General features: G+C 47.6%; 1 protein-coding gene across 1 annotated transcript in view; it reads left to right on the top strand.

The window, feature by feature from the left end:
- Positions 1-3564: 3564 nt before the first annotated feature.
- The window catches only part of MIDN (midnolin), a 45401-nt gene continuing 29253 nt past the window's right edge, over positions 3565-19712 (top strand). Inside the window, exons 1-2 of the mRNA XM_081341103.1 lie at positions 3565-4024; positions 17732-17958. Coding sequence (XP_081197229.1) covers positions 17741-17958 — 218 coding nt within the window. The 5' untranslated portion in view covers positions 3565-4024; positions 17732-17740. The remainder of the gene's footprint in view (positions 4025-17731; positions 17959-19712) is intronic.

Raw genomic sequence — 19712 nt, 5'->3', positions numbered from 1 at the left:
AAATAAAAACAAATGGAAATAAGAGTTGATAATGGTTACTTCCCAGTCACATTTAAATAATTCTTTGCCTTCTATCTAGAAATGTCCATGGGGTCAAGATGGCAGCCATGAAGGTGACTGCCATGTTAACTTTTTTTTGTCTCCCTCCCATAGATGCCCCTCATCTCCACTAAGGTCAGCAAATATACCCTGCAAACTCTTAATTTTCCTCTAATGATGATCTGGATTTTTATTTTATTTTATCATTTTAGCCATCGTCTATATCCATTGCAGGATGAAGGCCTTTTCCACATGCTTCCAATCAATATGGTCCTGATTTTATTTTGTTGAAAGAAAAATCTTCATCAGGGTTCAGTCCAAGCCCGGAATAAACAAAATGGAGACTGCTTTAAAAAGAAGGTTGTAGTTTATTGAAGAGCAGAACCACAAGACAGGAAGCTCTGGAGCAGCTGACCACATGTTGCTGGGAGTGGTGGCTTTTTGTACCTCCTTGGGCTTTTGAGATTGTTTCCTGTTCCTGTGGCATGAACTTTGACCTGAGGCTCAGTGCATCCTTTTGGTATTCTGATGGTAGGTATGTAGATTTTAGGGGTCTTTGTCTTTCTAATCTCATCAGCTTCTAGCTTCCTGGCTCCAACCTTTCTGAATAGGATTATCAGACCTGCATTTCTACAGACCTGGTTTCTGCCTGGGGCTATTAAGAAAAAAAACGGGCCACCTTTTTCTGCCTTTAAGATCCTTTGGGGAAATATAATATCCTGCCTTTATAATATTCCCCAAAATATTTCTTTCTCTGAGGAGGAGTGCTGTCCTCCCACAATTTGTTTGTTTATATTTCCTATCACTATTATTTCTCATCAAGAAGCTGACTGACTTGAAATTCTCCCCCGCCATCTGCAATTGGATTCAAGACTTTCTTAAGGATCAGTTACAAACAGTGAGGGTCGGCTCTGCTTTGTCCACCCCCCTGAAGCTTTGCACCGGCACGCCACAGGGCTGTGTGGCGTGCCGGTACCTGTACTCTTTATACACTTATGATTGTGTATCATCTGACCCATCCACTGCGATAATCAAGTTCACAGATGATACAACTGTGGTGGGTCTTATTACAGGTGGGGATGAGACAGCATATAGGGCGGAGGTACAAAAACTATCCATATGGTGTAGTAACAACAACTTGCACCTAAACATCGGCAAGACGAAAGAGATGGTGTTAGACTTCCGGAGAAAAAAGGAGGAACCTGCCCCACTTCACATCGGAGAGAACTGTGTAGAGAGAGTTTCCTCCTTTAAATTTCTGGGAGTCTACCTCTGTGAAGATCTGACCTGGAAAGTTAACACAACTCAGGTGGCTAGAAAGGCCCAAAAGAGGCTTCACTTTCTTAGGGTCTTGCGGAAGAACAGGGTAGAACAACGGCTAATGACCCTCTTTTACCAGTCTACTATAGAGAGCGTCCTCTCGTATGGTATTGTGGTTTGGTATGCTGGTCTGACAGCCGCGGATAGGAAAGTATTACAGAGGGTAGTGAGCACAGCACAAGACATTGTGGGCTGTTCCCTGACACCACTGGATGACATCGCCAGGGCTCATTGCCTTGGAAGAGTGAGGAAGATTCTCAGGGATGACTCACACCCTGGACGGTATCTCTTTACTGTCCTACCATCCGGTAGGAGATATAGGAATATAGCCAGCCGTACCAACAGGTTGAAAAATAGCTTTTATCCGTGGGCTGTTAGGCTTTTGAATGGGACATAATCTTATGCAGAATTGACTTGGGAGGCCGGTGTGTGGTGTAGTTGGTTCACATAGTGTGGTGGGATGGAGGGTTTGTTGTCACTGTGTGTTGGGGGGAGAGAGCACGGGGGGAGGCTCAGCTAATCTCAATGTACACATGTTGTACTTTGACAATAAAGGTTTATTATTATTAAACCACCCATCTCCCTCAGAGCCCAGCTAGTGGTTGAAAGAAAATGTGGTTTGGGCTCAACACTGTGTGTGAACTCAACTGATCATGGTTTAGGTTTAGGAAATAAACCAAGTGGAGGGATGGGACCCTTCAGGATACAGCCTGAAGATTTTTGAAAAGATGTGCTGAACTGGCCCCCTTCCATTCATTCGAGCAATTGGCAAGACTGTCATCTCAAAAATACAGTAGCTCCAGTCATAGATTTTACCCATTCATCGCCCTTTACTGAGACACTGATCTCCTCTCATCGTCCCTGGCTGCCTCCACTAAACCCACTCCCTACATCTAGTTACTCCATTAACTCCTTTGGGGAAGCACGCCGTCTACTATCCTTGGCAGGCTTGCCCAGCCAAGCCAAGCCACGAACTAAGCGCGCAACAGCCCTATTTCGCAAACGCGTCTGCAGTCGACCGGGTTCAGCGCGTCGTGTGAACGCCGCCCGAGGTCTTCAAAAGCCTTGCCCACGGAACAGCGAGATTGAAATCGTGTCCCGGGGCTGCTCGGCTCGCCCCTCCCGGCCCTAGTCTCCAAGCCTCGCTTTACGACCTTAAGGGGGTCAGGGAAAGCCAGGGCTGGCTGGCCGTTCCGCAAAAGCCCCGGCGGTCCGAGCTGCAAAGTGGGGGGTGGGTGTGGGGGGGGGAGGAGGAGAAGAGAGGCGATCGGGTTCCACAATCGTGCCGGCGATCGGGTCCCACAATCGTGCCCGGGGTGATCATGCACTTTATCCCTTCCTGCCCTTAAGTCTCCAAGCCTCGCTTTGCGACCCTAAAAGGGCTCGGGGGAAAGCCAAGGTTGGCTGACCGTCCCGCAAAAGCCCCGGCGGTCGGAGCTGCAAAGTGGGGGGTGGGTGTGGGGGGGGGAGGAGGAGAAGAGAGGCGATCGGGTTCCACAATCGTGCCCGGGGCAATCGTGCACTTTATCCCTTCCCGCCCTTAAGTCTCCAAGCCTCGCTTTGCGACCCTAAAAGAGCTGGGGGGGGGAAAGCCCAAGGTTGGCTGACCGTCCCGCAAAAGCCCCGGCGGTCGGAGCTGCAAAGTGGGGGGGGGGGAAGGAGAAGAGAGGCGATTGTGTCCCACAATCGTGCCCGGGGCGATCGTGCACTTTATCCCTTCCCGCCCTTAAGTCTCCAAGCCTCGCTTTGCGACCCTAAAAGGGCTCGGGGGGGGGGGGAAACCCAAGGTTGGCTGGCCGTCCCGCAAAAGCCCCGGCGGGGTCGGAGCTGCAAAGGGGTGGAGCGGGGAGGAAGAGGCGATGGGGGGGGGGCCACAACCGTGCCCGGGTGAATTGACAGCCTGCACGGGCGAGAGCCGCCTCGCGCCTCGGTTGGGCGTCGGCGAGCGCCGGGGCCGCAGCCGGCGGGCGAGGTTGGCGGCGTGACGTCACCGGGCAAATCCCACTGCTGACTTTGCAGCCTTCGGGAAGCCGCGCTGCCTCCTCCTCCCCCCGCCTCCTCCTTCTTCTTCTTCTCGGAGTTGGCTCTTTTCTTTTTTTTCTCTTCTTTTCCTCCCCCCCTCCCCTCTCCTCCTCCTCCCCTCCGCCTCCCCCTCCTTCGCAAGCCCCACCCAGCCCCGTGTGACTCTCCGTGCGCGCGGGCGCGCGGGCGCGCGCGCCTGTAGAAGGGAAGAAGAAAAAAAAAACTTTTTGGAGCGCCTCCCTGAACATTAAAAAAGCCACCGGGGCTGGCAGGCGGACACCTTTGGCCAGCCGGGCAACGCAGGCGGCGGCGGCTGCTGCTGCTGCTGCTGCTGCTGCTTGCAAAACGAGAGATCCTCGCCCGCCCGCCCTTCCCTCCCTTCCTGCCGCCGCCGCTTTCCCACGACCATCACAGACGCGGGTTGGATTTGCTCTCGCCTCCTCCCGTTTACGGATCTTTGCCGGCGCTTCAGGAGCTTCCCGTCTGCCCGGAGCGAGGATACAGCCACCCACCCACCCCCCGTTTTGTTTTGTTTTGTTCCTGCGGAGAGGACATTTCGGATTGTCGATTATTCAGCTTGTGAAAAATCCCGGTTTTCTTTTGATTCGGGATCGGTCCGGCGGAGAGGCGTCTGTCGGCTTCGGTGAGTCCCTTTGAAGCGTCTCGGGAGTTGCCAAAAGAGACCCATGGAGGCTCTCGGTGCTGGGAAGGCGAATCCCGTGTATTGGGGGGGGGGTGTCAACCGGGCTTGGGTTCCCACGTTACGCTGGGGAGACGCGGGGCCAGGTCCCCTGTGGGAAGCAAAGAGATCGGGTCGGAATCACCTGGGCGATCCTTCTTTGGTACGGTAGATCTTTTTTTTTTTGGCTCTCTGGCCGAGTTGCGTTCTTTCTTTCTTACTTCGGAGTAATTCCCACTTAACTCAGTAAGAGCTGAGCAGTGAGTAGACCCATCTAAAACTACTTTCCCCGAGTTTTTTAAGCGACAGCTTGTATTGGAGGCACCTTACGTTGGAGTGCTGCCATTTCCTATTGAGTAGATCTGTTTGTCCTGCTGAAGACGTGCTGGCACTGCTTAGATCGAGAGAGATCGAGTTTGTCGAAATAATAAATTGGGTGGTTGCTGGAAGAAGCAGGTAGGGGGGAAAAATCGGTCATTGCTAACCTTTGTATCTTAGGGTGGCAACTGCTTGGAGAGTTAGATCCAGTTTATTGTTCTGGGGAGGATCAAATCCAAATTAAGCAAGCGTAGCATCGCAAGCCGAGGTGGGGGGACTGTATCAGGATGTGACCCCATTCTGGGACTTATTCCCACCGAATTAATATAGAATTAGGTCTTCACGTTTTGTAGGCGAGGGGAAACAGAAATAATTTTTATGCTGTTTTTCACTCTTTTTCTAATCCAAGAAAGATCCCCCCACTTTCTCAGGGAACAAAAAAAATAATAATCAGTACAATGGCCTGGAATCCCTGCGGACATTAAACAGATGTGGGATTGCGGAGGGCGATAGGAAGGAGGATGGGCGCGTTTGACAGTGAACAAAGCTTTGTGTGTTCTCTCAAGCCTTTATGGGAAAAAGGCATTTTTCTCAACAAGCCAGATGCTCTCTCTGAACCAAACTTTTATGGTTTTAGTTGACAACAAAGAAATAATTAGGAAAAAGATGTTCTGTGCTTTTTATTTAAAAGAATCAGCCACACCGGGAGAGGAGATTTTTGGCATTTAAGTCCATATGGATTTATTTCTTTCTTAGTGCCTGGATTCTCTCTTGTGTTGGCCTGGGAACATCTATGAGGGGTTAGGAGCCTTCCCGGAATAATCAATTTCCTGGGGGAAGGAAGGAAAAACTAGAAAAAAACTGCTCTAGTTAGAATTGAAGAAGCTTCTTGGATGAGAAGTGAAACATTTTCAAGGGGGGGAAAAAACCAAGAAAGTCCAGTTAGTTTTTGGGGGGCAAAAAACAAAACACAACAAAACACCTTTTGGGACAACCATGATATGGATGACTGAGAATCTCCACAGACTTTTAGCCTGCTTTTAAGGACCAGGAGTCTTTTGGCTTATGGCTTGGATAGCGCCTTAACTTTTCCTACCCTTACCAATCCATTTCTGAATATCGCAAGAACTAGATACTTTTTTTTTTTTTACAAAACTCCCTGGTCCTGATTTTGGAGAGGAAGCTGGAAGTCAGGACATTTAGACGGTCCAGAGAAGAAGAAATAAAATGTCCTATGGTTTCCCCCCCCTTTCCTAGAGAGAAAGGCAAGATAACACAGATGGGAAAACAGACATGGATTAACCAGGAGGTGATGTCTGCTGGAGGAAATCTGTGTCTCCTTTCGAGGGAATCCCATTCATTTTATCCAGCTGCTTTTTCTGCCCAAAGTAAACCCAAGCACCCTCCCTTTGGAGAGGTGGGGCAGCCCTTCCACCTCCCACTGATTTTTGCCCACGTCGGCAGGATTTGACTTAATCCCCGTGTCTGGCGCCCACCCTGTCCCCCTTTTCCTTTGTTGCATTGTCAGGACCTTTTCCATTCATCCTTGTTTCTCTCCCTCCCCACCCCAGCCTCCTGCAGGAAAAACTGATCCACGCTCTCCTATCCCAGCTCTCTCTCTCTCTCTCTCTCTCTGTCTCCCCCCCACTCGGTTTTCAGGCTTCCCAGAAACTCCATGATATGGTGGGAGTACAGCGTGGGTGACCAGAGTCCGAGGCCTCCTTCTAGGCAAATAGATTAATACACACACACACACACACACACACACACACTGCTATATTCTCCCTCATGCCTTCTGACCTGGAAACCTGGATGCGTGCAAGCAGTTCGCCTTTATTTACTCTATGATGAGAGACTGTGTACTCTGAATATGCTCAGGAAGAGCACGGTTACTTTATTCTCCCCAATCCAGGAGCCGGAAAGAAATAGCTTTGCGGATCGGAACAGGTTCAGATGATTCAGGATCCCCCATCTGGATCCATCCCCAGGATCAGAGGTTGAGTCTTCTGAGGTTTTGGACTCATGCTGGAGTCCACTCCTCAAAGAAACTTCTCTCTCTCTCTCTCTCTCTCTCTCTCTCTCTCTCTCTCTCTCTCTCTCTCTCTCTCTCCCCTCTCCCTCTCCCTCTCCCTCTCCCTCTCCCTCTCCCTCTCCCTCTTCCTCTCTCTGTCTCCTGAATGTGTGAAGCTCTGGAAAGCTAACATCTCCCGGTCTGGGTAACCCAGCCAGATTGGATCCTGCAACATTATCCTGGGACTTTTATATTTGCCTTCATTCGTGAGGTTCAGTAGAAGACCTGTGAGCAGAGAAGCCATCTTTTAGCAAAGGGCTGCTCTTCTCCTCCTCCTCCTCCTCCTCCTCCCCCCCTCTTTAAACCCTCCCCCCCTTGGGATGGCCTTCCATTCCTCTCTGCCTCTGCGCTGGACCTACAGCAAACTTTCCTCTCCTTTCTCCTTCGAGTAAAACCGCTTTGCTGGCCACCCACTTGGGTGTCCTTGGGAAACCTGGGATGATTTTGCCTTCCTGAAGGAAGGGAGGGGGGGGAGGGGAGGACCCCCAGCTCTCCAGTTCCCGAAGCCGGGGTGGAGATTGAAGGCATTGTTTGGCACTGGGAAGAGGAGGCTGCTGAAGTGGGAAGGTGGGTGATCCAAAGATGTGTCACTGAAGCATTCAGAAAATTAAACTCGGCCACGCGCAACGCCCTGTGCATTGGCAGAGGCTTGGGGAGGGGGGGGGGGTGGAAAGGAAGGAATTTCAGGCCATCAAAGCTGCCGGCCTGAGTCACCCAAGTCCTGAGCCCTTCTCTGCCCACTTCAAATATTGCTTCAGCAGCATTTGCAATGCCCCGGTGGAAAAGGGGAGGTTTCCATGCAGAAAGTGCTTCCTTACTGTAAGGAGGGCCAAGATCTCCTCCATGGGCAGTGGTGGGGAAAAAGAAAAAAACTGCTCTCCATTGAGGACTGGGAGGAGATGCGTTGCAAAGTCATCTTCCAGTTTCCAGATCCTACCACCCTCTTTGTTCAGAGGAGGTTGCAGAGACCAGTTTAAAAAAACAAAATAAAACTATTTTCCCCCCACACACACACACACTCAAAGAATTGTGGATTCGGTAAGGCAGAGGGAAACTTGGATCTCTTGAATTATTTCTTGTGCCAGCATCTTCAGTCTCACTCTGTAAACAGTGTTTCTGCATCTTGAGTTTGCAGGTCTGGGTTTGTGGAGCTGAATTTGCCAGCATCCCCCAGAACACATTGATGGATGGACCCTGAAAACTCCTGAATGTTAATGTTGCTCCTTTTAATTAAAGAGAGAGAGAGAGAGAGAGAGAGAAAACAGGAATAGCCCTACAGATTTGCAAATGGCAAAGCTTTTGTTTTTCTCTTTTTATGCCTTTGCTTTGACACCTCTGCCTCTATTTCGTCTCTGGAGGATGGCATGGGGAGGGAATATAAATCTACCCACCCACCCGCTTAGTGTTCTGTGGTCCAGAGAGCATTTTTTTCCCCTTGGTTTGAGAATAAATTGTAGCTTCAGCTTGCAGGCTTAAGTTATTGGTGCGGAAGGGGTGTGAGCTTGCAGCCCTATCCACCCCATCTCACTTGGAAAAAATGCAGTGGGGCTGGAAAATTTCCAATCTAGTTTTGCAGGCCAGGGGAACGGCATGCGTGCCTTTGACATTTTGACCTGGGAATCTTTCCACTTTCCTTTAAAAACAGGAGTGAGTGCTCCCACTGGGGACCTTCGGGTGACACATGGAAGGTCCTGCTTCAAAAGGAAGGGGAGGGAATGGGAATCTCCTCCACTACAGATTATGTTGAATTAAAGTCAGCTGCAATTAATACGCCCTCCACACACCCAGACACGCTGAATCCTGTTCCTTTCCTGACCGGTTCAAACTTTTACGATGTCAGTTTGGAGGCAGAAAGCTTTGGGGCATCCCAAACAGTGAAAAAAGACACACAACCTTTGATTGCCCTAAGTTGTGGCAAAATTTGGGGGTGCCTCTCTTCCGGGGGACTAACATTGCCTACCATGCAAATGAAGGAGGAATAATATTTACTTGTTATTGACCCTTTGGCCTTGGGGGTGTCATTTTAATCACACACACCCTCTTCCTTTCTGCCTGCTGCTCCTTCCAGGGCTAATTTGGGGGGGGAGGCTCACAAAATCAAAGATGGTGGTGGCTAAGCCACAGGTACAGGAAATCCTTAACCTATGACCCCAATTCGGACCAGAATTTAGATTGCTAAACATGGCGGTTCTTAAATGTGTCACACCCCGTTTACAACCTTCCCCCCACAGTTATTAAGTGAATCCTTGCAGTTGTTAAGTGAATCAAGCGAGTCATTAAGCAAATCCAGCTTCCCCTATTGCAGAGGTCTTCAAACTTGGCCCTTTTACGACTTGTGGACTTCAACTCCCAGAATTCCTCAGCCAGGCATGCGGATTCTGGGAGTTGAAGTCCACAAGTCGTAAAAGGGCCAAGTTTGAAGATCCCTGACCTATTGAGTTTCCTTGTTGGAAACCCAGCTGGGAAGGTTGCAAATAGTGATAACATGAGTTCATGTTGTAAATATATACCGGTTGCCAAACTCCCAAATTTTGATCACATAATTGTGGGGATGCTGTGATGGTTGTAGTAAGCATGAGGACCCGTCCGAAGGCACTTTTTTTCCAGTGGTTTGGAACTTTGAATGGTGGCTAAAGTGATAGTTGTAAGTCGAGGACTACCTGTAACTTTCCAGAGCTAGAGGATGCTATAAACAAGAGCAGGGGTCTTCAAACATGGCCCTTTCATGACTTGTGGACTTCAACTCCCAGAATTCCTCAGCCAGACACACTGGCTGAGGAATTCTGGGAGTTGAAGTCCGCAAGTCATAAAAGGGCCAAGTTTGAAGACCCCTGAACAAGAGCTTTGGTTGTTTTCACCTAAGATTGGTCAGCTGAATGCTCTTTGCACAGGAGCAGAGAAACAGAATATTTCTGTCTCTCCAGAAACTGTAAATTAGGGGAGGGGAGAGAGAGAGAGAGAGAGAGAGAGAGAGAGAGAGAGAGAGAGAGAGAGAGAGAGAGAGAGAGAGAGAGAGACCTCTCAAACCATTCTCCTCCTTAGATCTTTTTCTCAGCCCTATTGTTCCCCAACTATTTGAGTTTCTCCCAGCAGAGGGCGCTCTTGCTTTGCTGACTCATTCTTGATAATACCCCCTTTTGGCTTCCACACTTTAAGCGGCCACATAAATACAGAACATGATCTATATAGTCAGATTAAGGTGGGAAGCAGGCCCAAACCCTCTAACAACGTTTCTCAATCTTGGCAACTTTTAAGAGATGGGGGACTTCCAATTCCCAGAATTCTCTAGCCATGGGGAATTGGCTGGGTAGCTGGGCATTCTGGGGAATTCTGGGAGTTGACGTCCACACCTCTTAAAAGCTGCCAAGGTTTGAGAAACACTGCTCTAGGTTTGCAACCTGTCTTTACATCCTATCCAATGTGGTGGCCGGGGGATTCTGGGAGTTGACGTCCGCGCTTCTTAAAAGTTCCCAAGCTGAACAAACACTGCCCCTATTTGCTTTTTACAATAAAAGTAGAATCGGTGCCTTAGATGCTCATTCTAGGCCTCAGTTCCTAGTCCCCTTGAAAGACAAAAGACCCAGCTTAAGCTTTCATTGCATCCCCAAAGTAGTAAGAATAGTCAGGGAAACCAGAACTGTGTTGGCCTAAAGATAAACTGGAAGAAATGACTGATAAATTCTTGGAAGAATGGTAATTGTCTCTATACAGTACATACTGATAGGAGAAAATATTTGTATTTCAGGGCTGAACTGTGGCATTCTTGGTGCTGTCTGAGCTTGCTTGTTTTCTTGCAAACGTTTCATTACCCAAGTAGGTAACATCATCCTTGCTAATAGTTACCAGCATTGATGATGTTACCTAGTTGGGTAATGAACTGTCTGCAAGAAAACAACCAAGCTCAGAGAGCACCAAGGATCCTGCCATCTATACATAATCATTTCTCTCTGTATCCCTGCATTCTTTCTTTCTGACCTCTTCTGCTCTTATTCTCCACACAGCCCAAGTCTTTCAAGATAATTTGAAGTGGTCTATAATCCATAAAAGCTTATTCCGTTGTTACTTTTTTTCTCCTTTAGCTTTTAACCTCCACAAGAACGTTGTTTTTAACCACGTGATGACTCGTCTAGATTAGAAAGTCTTTGCCTGATAAAATCTCTCAGAGGTGATCTAGTTCGCACATCACTCTTAAGCAGGAACTGAACAAACCACAATATGACTCGCTTTAAAATAGGAATCAAGGCTATGGCTTCCCTGGTTTCTTGTTTTAACTTTGTGAGCATCTTCCCCCCCCCTTTTTTTTCTCGAGAGTAAGTCACCATCTCTACCTGAAAGTAGTCTACTCTAATTCTCGATTCAGTCCAGAGAAGGCCCAAAGTCTGCATGTTCCTATTTTAATCTAAATATACGTTTAGCAATAGGCTCAAAGAAGCTTGCCTGATAACTTCCACACAATTACCCAGTGATTCAGTTCAGTCTGGGGTTGTGGGTTAGTCTTCAGACCTGTCACATGGCAGATAATAAAAACTTTCCAAATCATAAATCAGCTGTATGGCCAATGACCAAGAACTCATGGCCGCTTCATGTTTTTCTGATAGCCTTTTGCTCACTGATATAAATTGCTATCACATTTAATAATACAACATGCCAGAACAATGGGTTAAGGCATGATCTGTTAAATCATGGCCTGTTGAATAACAGCCTAGATTCATGCCTCATACAAAGCCAGTCTTTCTTAACCATGGCATCTTGAAGATGGGTGGACTTGGACTGCCAGACTTCTGGGAGCTGAAATCTACACAACAAACTGCCAAGGTTGAGAAACACTGTAGTAAGCTATCCGGCATGTTTTACAAATGATTGTAATTCATTTTCTGCTCATAGGTTGTCCTAAGTCGGAACACAGCAAACCAGAATATGCTAAGAGGCTTAACTGGTTAACTTAGGACCAGGCAGCTGCATTTTCACCCCATCTTAAGTTTGGTTAGAATTCATCGTGGCTAACTTTTTGTGGATGTGAGTATCCAGCCAGTATCCTGGGTTCTCTATATCCATGCCTTATTTACCCTCCATGACACCCCAGAAAATGGAAGCTGGAATAACAATAAAGCCAGGCCATTTTTTTCCACACTTTTTTTTAAACCCTATGGGCAAAAAGTGGATGTGAATTTTGATTCATGGCCATAAGTGTGAGGACTCGTTATAAGTAATTTTTTTTTCAGTGACATAAATTTGAATTCCCTAAAGGAATGGTCGTAAGTGGAGAACTACCTGTATCTCTACCTGTACCGGCCACCGGTCAGAGAATGCCGTCTGGTGGCCCCCAGGGGGAGATCCTTCTCTGTGGGCGCCCCGGAGCTATGGAACCAGTTACCGGTTGAGCTCCGGACGGCGCCCGATCTGCGCTCCTTTCGCCGCGATCTGAAAACATACTTGTTCGAGCAAGCCGGCCTGGCCTGAGGGGGGATTGGTGGGGTTTTTTATCATTCTTATTGGGGTTTTTATTATGTATCAATTGTATTTTAATCGGGCATGCATTTAATTATTTTTTAATTTTTGTAAATTTCTGTGTTTTATTCTTGCCCTGTACACCGCCCTGAGTCCTTCGGGAGAAGGGCGGTATAGAAATGATAATAAATTAAAATTAAATTAAAATCTCGCCAGAGCGAGGGGATACGTGCTATGAGCAAGAAGTCGGTTTTTGTCTGGGGTTTGTCCATTGCACGCTCTTTTTTTTGTATACAGAAGAGAGAAAGAGAAGGAATTTCGATTCGGTGGGGGCCCTGGGCACTTTTTAAAGTCAGAGCCCGTTGCTGAGAGTCACTTAAAGTTGTTTCGAAGTGCGAGATGGGCGGCAAATAAGTTTGATAATAATTTTTTTTAACCTGGTGTTTACATTTGCATCTTTGTTCTAAAGGGAAGTGAGAACCAGGATGGTAAATCACTTCCCCTATATGGAGTGACCAACCCACTTAGGTATGTCCTGTGAATATGATTGGCACAAGGCCCAAATGAGGAGACTGGACTGGTCAGAAGGAAGCTGGGGTGTTGCCCTGCTGGCTACCAGGCTTGGCAGGGAGTTTTCTGGCTGGTTCCTGCTTCCCCTCCCCCCCCCCTTTTGCTCCCCAAGGTCAGGAGCCAAGGCTCAAGCCTTGCAAGCTAAGGAACGGCATGAGCAATTAGAGCATGAAGTTGGAAGGGACCTCGAAGGTCCTCTAGTCCAACCCCCTGCTCAAGCAGGAGATCCCTTTCTTTTTTTAGGTAAACCATGGCTCTTGATGGCCCCCTTGCAAGGACATGAAGATCTGGAAAGGTGGAGAGCATATGATAGTTTGTTTGACTATGGTTTGTTGAAAGCACAGGTGGCCGTCTGCCCAATATGCTGATTCAGAATCAAAGGAAGCCTAGCCTGTAGTATCTGAAACAAGCTGAACTTTGGATGATTGTGGCCCATCTCTTTCTCAGCCTGCCAAAGCATTATATTCTGTCAGTGTTTCTCAACCGTGGCCACTTTTAAGATGTGTGGACTTCAACTCCCAGAATTCCCCCAGCCAGCCATGGTCTTCCAGGTCTTCCAATAGTGCCCGTATCATTACTGCAGCTGAGTCCATCTCCCTTGCTGCTGACTGTCCTCTTCAACTTTTACAGGTAGTCCTCAGCTTATGACCACAATTGAGGCCAGAATTTCTCTTGTTAAGCAAGGCAGTTGTTAAACGAGTCATGCCCAATTTTACAGTTTTCCAACCAATTTTTATCATGGTGGTTAAGCAAATCACTGCAGTTGTTAAGCGAATCAACCAGTCAGCTAAGCTTGTAAGCCGCCCTGAGTCTTTGGAGAAGGGCGGGATATAAATGTAATAAAAATTTAAAAAAAATAAAAAAATAAAAAAATTAAGTCAATCCAGCTTCCCCCCATTGAAGCCAGCTGGGAAGGTGGCAAATGGTGGTCACGTCACACACAACACAACACAACACACACATACACACAGAGGACACTACAACTGTTGTAAATACATCCTGATTGCCAAGCACCCAATTTTAATCACATGCCTTGGGGAGAGGAGAATGCTGAGTTGGTTGTAAGTGTGAGGACCGGTCATAAGTCACTTTTTTCAGTGCCTTAACTTTGAACGCTCACTTAAACAAAGGGTTGTAAGTCGAGCTGTTTTCCATTTTTCATTGCCAGCCTTTTAGGGTTAAGTGTTCTAATTACAGCTAGTCCTCGATTTGCAACCATTCATTTTGTGACCAATTAAAAGTCACAACAGCACTGGAAAAAAAGGATGAACGGCCAGCCCTTGCACTTAGAACTGTTTCAGCATCCTCAGGGCCACGTGAGCAAAATTCGGGTGCTTGGCAACTGGCATGTCTGTATGACGGTTGCAGGGTCCCAGGGTCACATGATCCCCATTTGCAACCTTCCCAGCCGGCTTCCGACAAGCAAAGTCAACGGGGGAAGCTGGATTTGCTCAATGACCAAATGATTCACTTAACAACTGCGGCGATTGGCTTAAGAATTGTGCAAAAACGGTAGTCAAGCCAATCGTGATTCGCTTTGAACAACCGCCTTTAACACCTGCAATTCTGCTCCCAACTGTGGTCATAAGTTGAGGACTATCTGTCTGTGGAGATTCTCAGTCATCCAGGTCAGGGTTTTCTCAAAAGTGCTTTTCCAAAAGGTGACTGGACTTTCTTGTTGTTTTTTCCCTTGAAAACATTTCCCTTCTTATCCAAGAAGCTTCTTCAGTTCTCGGGGACTATCTGAAGTCTGAGATGCAAGACTAGTAAATGGGCCAGACGTCTTCAAGATGCTTTTTTTCAACCTGGCCTCTTATAGATGCAGAGGGAATACAATTCCAAGAATTCCTGGAAAGAATTTGGAGAGTTTTAATCCTGACACATCTGGAGACTGATTAAGGCACCGGTGATGATCTTCTTCTTCTTCTTCTTCTTCTTCTTCTTCTTCTTCTTCTTCTTCTTCTTCTTCTTCTTCTTCTTCTTCTTCTTCTTCTTCTTCTTCTTCTCCTCCTCCTCCTCCTCCTCCTCCTCCTCCTCCTCCTCCTCCTCCTCCTCCTTCTCTTCCTGTTTGTGACACCGAAGAGCAATATCATAATTGAACTCTTTTCTCCAAACAATTGGGATTTTTAACTTTTGCTGGTGCTAAAGAAGCCTAACATACATTAGCCCTTTTTGCCTGTTTCCTGCCTTCTCCAAAGGGAATTTAGATTTTTAGATTTCCGGCTCTTGTTCACCACCTGAGCAAACAGTTTGGGGGTGCAGGAAAGGAGGGGGGGTATGTGTATTAGGGGATTAAGAGAAGGGTTATCTTGTGATTCGTGACACGCTGAGAAACCTCTATCGAAACTCAGGTTTATAGGTTTTATGGTGGCCAATCTGGACAGTGGTAAGGCCTATTCATTTTTTTCCTTTTTTTCCCAGTAAGATGGGGGAGGTGTCTGTGGAGATTCTGAGTCATCCAGGACATGGTTGTCCCAAAGATGCTTTTTCGAGGCAACTGGATTTTCTTTTTTCTCTTTGAAGACGTTTCGCTTCTCATCCAAGAAGCTTCTTCAGCTCTGACTGGATGGTGGGGAATGGAAGGATTTATACTCCTTGCATATATATATATAAGGACAGGGGGTCTTCAAACGTGGCCCTTTTATGACTTGTGGACTTCAACTCCCAGAATTCCTCAGCCAGCGTGGAAGTCCACAAGTCATCAAAAGGCCAAGTTTGAAGACCCCTGACCTATACTATACAAAGTATTCTACTCTATAAATTATGCCTCTCAGATGTGAAGAATTTCTAGTTATCAAAAGAAATACATCTCAATGGAACAGGAATGCCAGAGATTGTGTTTCTCATCCTTCTTCTAAAATTGCATTTCATGAGACTCTGATCAATTGAAATCCTCCGGGGCTTTATTAATTATATCGTTAATAACAACACGCTAACTAAAGTGTCTGCCCCTCTTGTTCCAAACCCCCCCCCAGTGAGGCAACAATTGCACACTCAGTTATTTGGCTGGTTCTGTTCCAGTTTAAAAGCTTGTCCCATCGGCTTCTAGTGGAGATAGGAAACATAAAATAGGACCGGTCATTTTTTTTTTACTTCTGAGTAAGCCCCTGGGAACAGTAGAAGTTACTTCCCGAGGAAGAAGCGCATGTAGCCCAGCGTTGGTTTCAGTTGCAAGAAGATTCAATCCCGAATGAAAACCCTTCCTCGATAATTAAACGTAAAGCTATCGCAGCGTTTCTTCCAAAATAAAAAAAACACCGTTTTTTCCCCCCTGAAACACAATAATAATAATAATAATATTTTTTTAAAAAAGCCGAATCGTGACGTTTGAATAAACCAGGGGTCTTCAAACTTGGCCCTTTTATGACTTGTGGACTTCAACTCCCAGAATTCCTCAGCCAGCCATGCTTTTACCCTTTATTTTGCCAAAAACAGAATAAAGAATATTGGCCAAGATTACCTCTGGTACAAAAGTCGCACAGGGTCAGGAAATTGTCCCTCAAATTGCACATCTGACTTTACATGAACAGAAATAATTTATAGGTAGCTTTTTCAGCGGTAGTAATAAAAGGTTATCCACATTCTTGATTGTTCCATTGCAGGGGGTCTTCAAACTTGGCCCTTTTATGACTTGTGGACTTCAACTCCCAGAATTCCTCAGCCAGCCATGCTGGCTGAGGAATTCTGGGAGTTGAAGTCCACAAGTCATAAAAGGGCCAAGTTTGAAGAAGACCCCTGGAATAAACCCTCCTGCCTCTTTTAATTGCATCCTCACCCCCCACCACCACCACCCCCCACCCTCCCTTTTACAATTGCGACCCCTCCGTTTCTCGCCGTCGGTGCATCTCTCCGTCTCGAATAAAACTCCCGCACGCCGTATCACTTCTTTTTTGTTTTTGGTTTTAATAAAAGCTCTTTGTTGTAGAACTAATACATCATGAATGGCCCTTTAAAAAAAAAAAAAGAGAGAGAGAGAGGAGTGGGGGGGGAAGGGCGAGGAAATACGGGGGCTGGCTTGGCAGAAGCGCGTGGGCGGAGGAAAAAAAAACTCCATTCTGGCGCCCGAAGCCCCGCCCACTATTGCTTGATCGCTGGCGGGGCGGGCGAAGGCGCGGGGGGGGGGAGGAGGGAATCGGGGGTGGGCGGGGCGAGGCGAAGCATCCGGTCTCCTTCCACACGTGGGGGGGGGGAGAGGCGCGAAGCGACAGCCATTGGTCGGCCGCCCTGGCGTCTTCAGCGGGAGGAGAGCTCCGATTGGCTCGCGGCGGGGCTGGCCGCGAGCGAGCGAGCGAGCGAGAGAGAGAGAGAGAGAGAGAGAGAAAAGAATGAATGGGGAGGGGGAGAGTAACCCCGCCCATTTAGAACGTCGATACATTCTAACTTTTTTTCCCCTCCCCCTCCCCCACCCCTCCCTCTTTCATCTCTCCTCCTCCGCTGTCTCTTCCCGGCACTGGTTACTTTCACGCCAGACTTCGAGAGCGGCGGCAGCGGCGGCGGCGGGAGCCGGGCTGCTTCGCTGCTCGGGTGTGCGCGCGTTTGGCCACGGGTTCGAGCCCCCAGGTGTGTGTGTGTGTGTGTGTGTGTAGGGGGGGTGGAAGCCAGCTGTAGCAACCCAACCCGACTTTTTTTCCCCTTTTTTCTTCTTTCTTCTTCTTCCTCCCTTTCTTGGGTTTTTCAGATTTTTTTGTGTTTTTTTTTGTTTTTTTAACCTTCCCTGCTGCGTTTCCGTAAGAAGGCAGAGAGATAGTATTATTTGGGGTGGGGGGGTTTGGGATGGAATGAGCGTGTGTCTGTGTGTGTGGCGGGGATCTGAGGATTAATTGATCTGTTCCCAAACGCTCTCCTTCCCCCCCCTCTCCTTTAAGGATGCGTGTAATCCGCGGGGAGAGGGGAGAGGGTGGGGGAAAAATAATAAGTGAGTTGCGGGTATCTTTCTGACGGAAGGGGGGGGGTCGTGAAAGGACAAAAAGACGCCCCTTTCCCTCTTCTCCGCGATCTCTGCGCACGGGTGGCTGGCGGAGCAGAACTTTTTCTGGAAAAGATCCGAAGACGTTTGGTTGGACTTGAATTTGCGCCCGGGCGAGGGAAGTGGGGGGGAGGAAGAGAGGAGACGGAGTCGCTCCAGGGTCGTGCAAACGCGGCGGCGGCGGGGGGGGGGCTGGGCGAAAAGGCACTCCTTTGTTTGCGGGGCAGCCTGTCTTACCAGCTTCTTCGAGGCCTCATCTCTCTGCCTCCGCCCCCCCTTTCCACCCCCACCCCCCCAGGTGAATCGAATGGACCACCAACCCACCCCCAGGAGCTGCAGCCGGGGGCCCCCAGCCTGCGACACTGTGCAGAGTGACCCTCCTATGAATGTTTTCATTCACACGACCACCGGGGCCCGGTATGAGCTCTCTGTCCCCGTGGAAGAGACGGTGGAAGGTCTGAAGAGGAGGCTGTCTCAGAGGCTTAAAGTCCCCAAGGAACGCCTGGCTCTCTTACATAAAGAAAGGTATTTACTCTTGTGTGATTGTGGATGTCTGTCTGTGTGTGTGTCGAATCTTTCATCCATTTCCTACCCCCACCCCGTTTCGAAATAAAGACCTGGGGTGGTGGTGGGGGGGCAGAAGATAGTGGGAAGTTAGAATTTAACCCATTTGTTTCTTTTTTTTTTGAATTGGGGGAGACCTTTAATTAAAAGCAGTTCTATTGCTGCTTTGAACCTCTGGGGGGGGGAGTCTCCTCGAGTTCAGATAAGGCAAATTCGGGAACTGCTTGGAATTTTTCTGGGTATTAAGATTTCTTTGGGCTGCAGCCTTCTTCCTAAGGAGTGAGGAAAAACTTCCCGAAGTGTATGGAGAAAGAAGAAAGTGTAGAGTCTCTAGGCTACTGGGCAACTGTCTTGAACTTTCTTGGGTATTGTGTGGGAATGCCTGCAGAAATCTTTGTGCATGCCTGTAATTATATACCGTCTTTTTTGAAAGAAATATTGCAAATGTGCTGATTGTGGAATACTGTTTAGATAAGAATCCATGCATCTCTACAGAAGGGAGTGTATACATACATACATATATATATATGTGTGTGTATATGTATATGTATATGTGTGTATATATATATATATATATATATATATATATATATATATATATATATATATATATATATATATATATATATATATATATATATATATACATACACACATACACTACACACACATATACATACAGAGAGAGAGAGACAGAGACAGAGAGAGAGAGAGCGCGCACAGTGGGATTCATTTTTGACATTCAGGCATACCATAAAATAGCCAGAGGGAGCCTATATGGAGTACTTAGAAGAGAAAAATATAGCTTGAACCTCTTGCAGATTTCTTTCTGCAAAATACCTTATTCCTCATTTATTCCCTTGTAAAACTCTGAAAGCTTTTGTAAAGAGCAGAGTGTAGCCCCTCCCCATAAATAACATGCTGATGCAATCCCCCCCCCCTTACCCCACTCTTTTTCCCTGCTGGTGGAAGAAATGTAAATATCTATTGATCTGATCTCAGGGTCAGAATTGGTCCTGGCAGCTTTGCTTAAGATGAAGAGAGAAGAAGACTAGCAAGATAAAGACAAGCCTCTTCAAGCGTTTCCCCCCCCCCACACACACACACAGCCCACCCCCCCAAAAGCTTTATTGGCTTCAGATTCCCTTTCTGTCTCTGCCTGCCTTCCCTTGGAGGTGTCCTTTGTTCTGAAGGTTGAATTTGGGTAGCGTGCAAGTGCATAGAGAGAAATGTACGCCTACACACACATGCACGCGCAGGCACACACACACACACATTCACGCTTGCATGCACACAGATGCAGGCCACCACTTACACAGACCTTTTAACTGCTTTAAAAAAAATTTCCCCCAAAAGAGCTCTGGAGAAACCTTGGAGGTGCAAGGGAAGGCTAGCTGGGGCTGCCTTGAATGTCCTTTGTGAGGGGCAAGAGAGGAAAGGTTTGGGTTTTTTTGAGGGGTGGGGGGGGGAAACGGGGCTATCTGGAGTGCCTGAGCCACTCTCTTTGTTTAACTAAATCCCCCCTTAGCTTTGTTAGAGAATGCAGAACGGATCAGTCCTTAAGATGCAAAACAGCTCTCTCTGCCATTGTACAGTCAACCCTCATGCTGCACAGGGCCCCCCAAATTAACCCCAAAGTCTATCCCCTCTTTTGCTCCCTTATGCATCTTCCCAGCCTCTGAGCTTAAGGTAAACTGAAAGAGGATTTAAAACCT

Source organism: Vipera berus (genome assembly GCF_964194415.1).
Source record: "Vipera berus genome assembly, chromosome: 1".
NCBI classification, from domain to species: domain Eukaryota; kingdom Metazoa; phylum Chordata; class Lepidosauria; order Squamata; family Viperidae; genus Vipera; species Vipera berus.
Note: the sequence above shows the minus strand (reverse complement) of the source record. Positions and strands in the feature narration are given on the sequence as shown.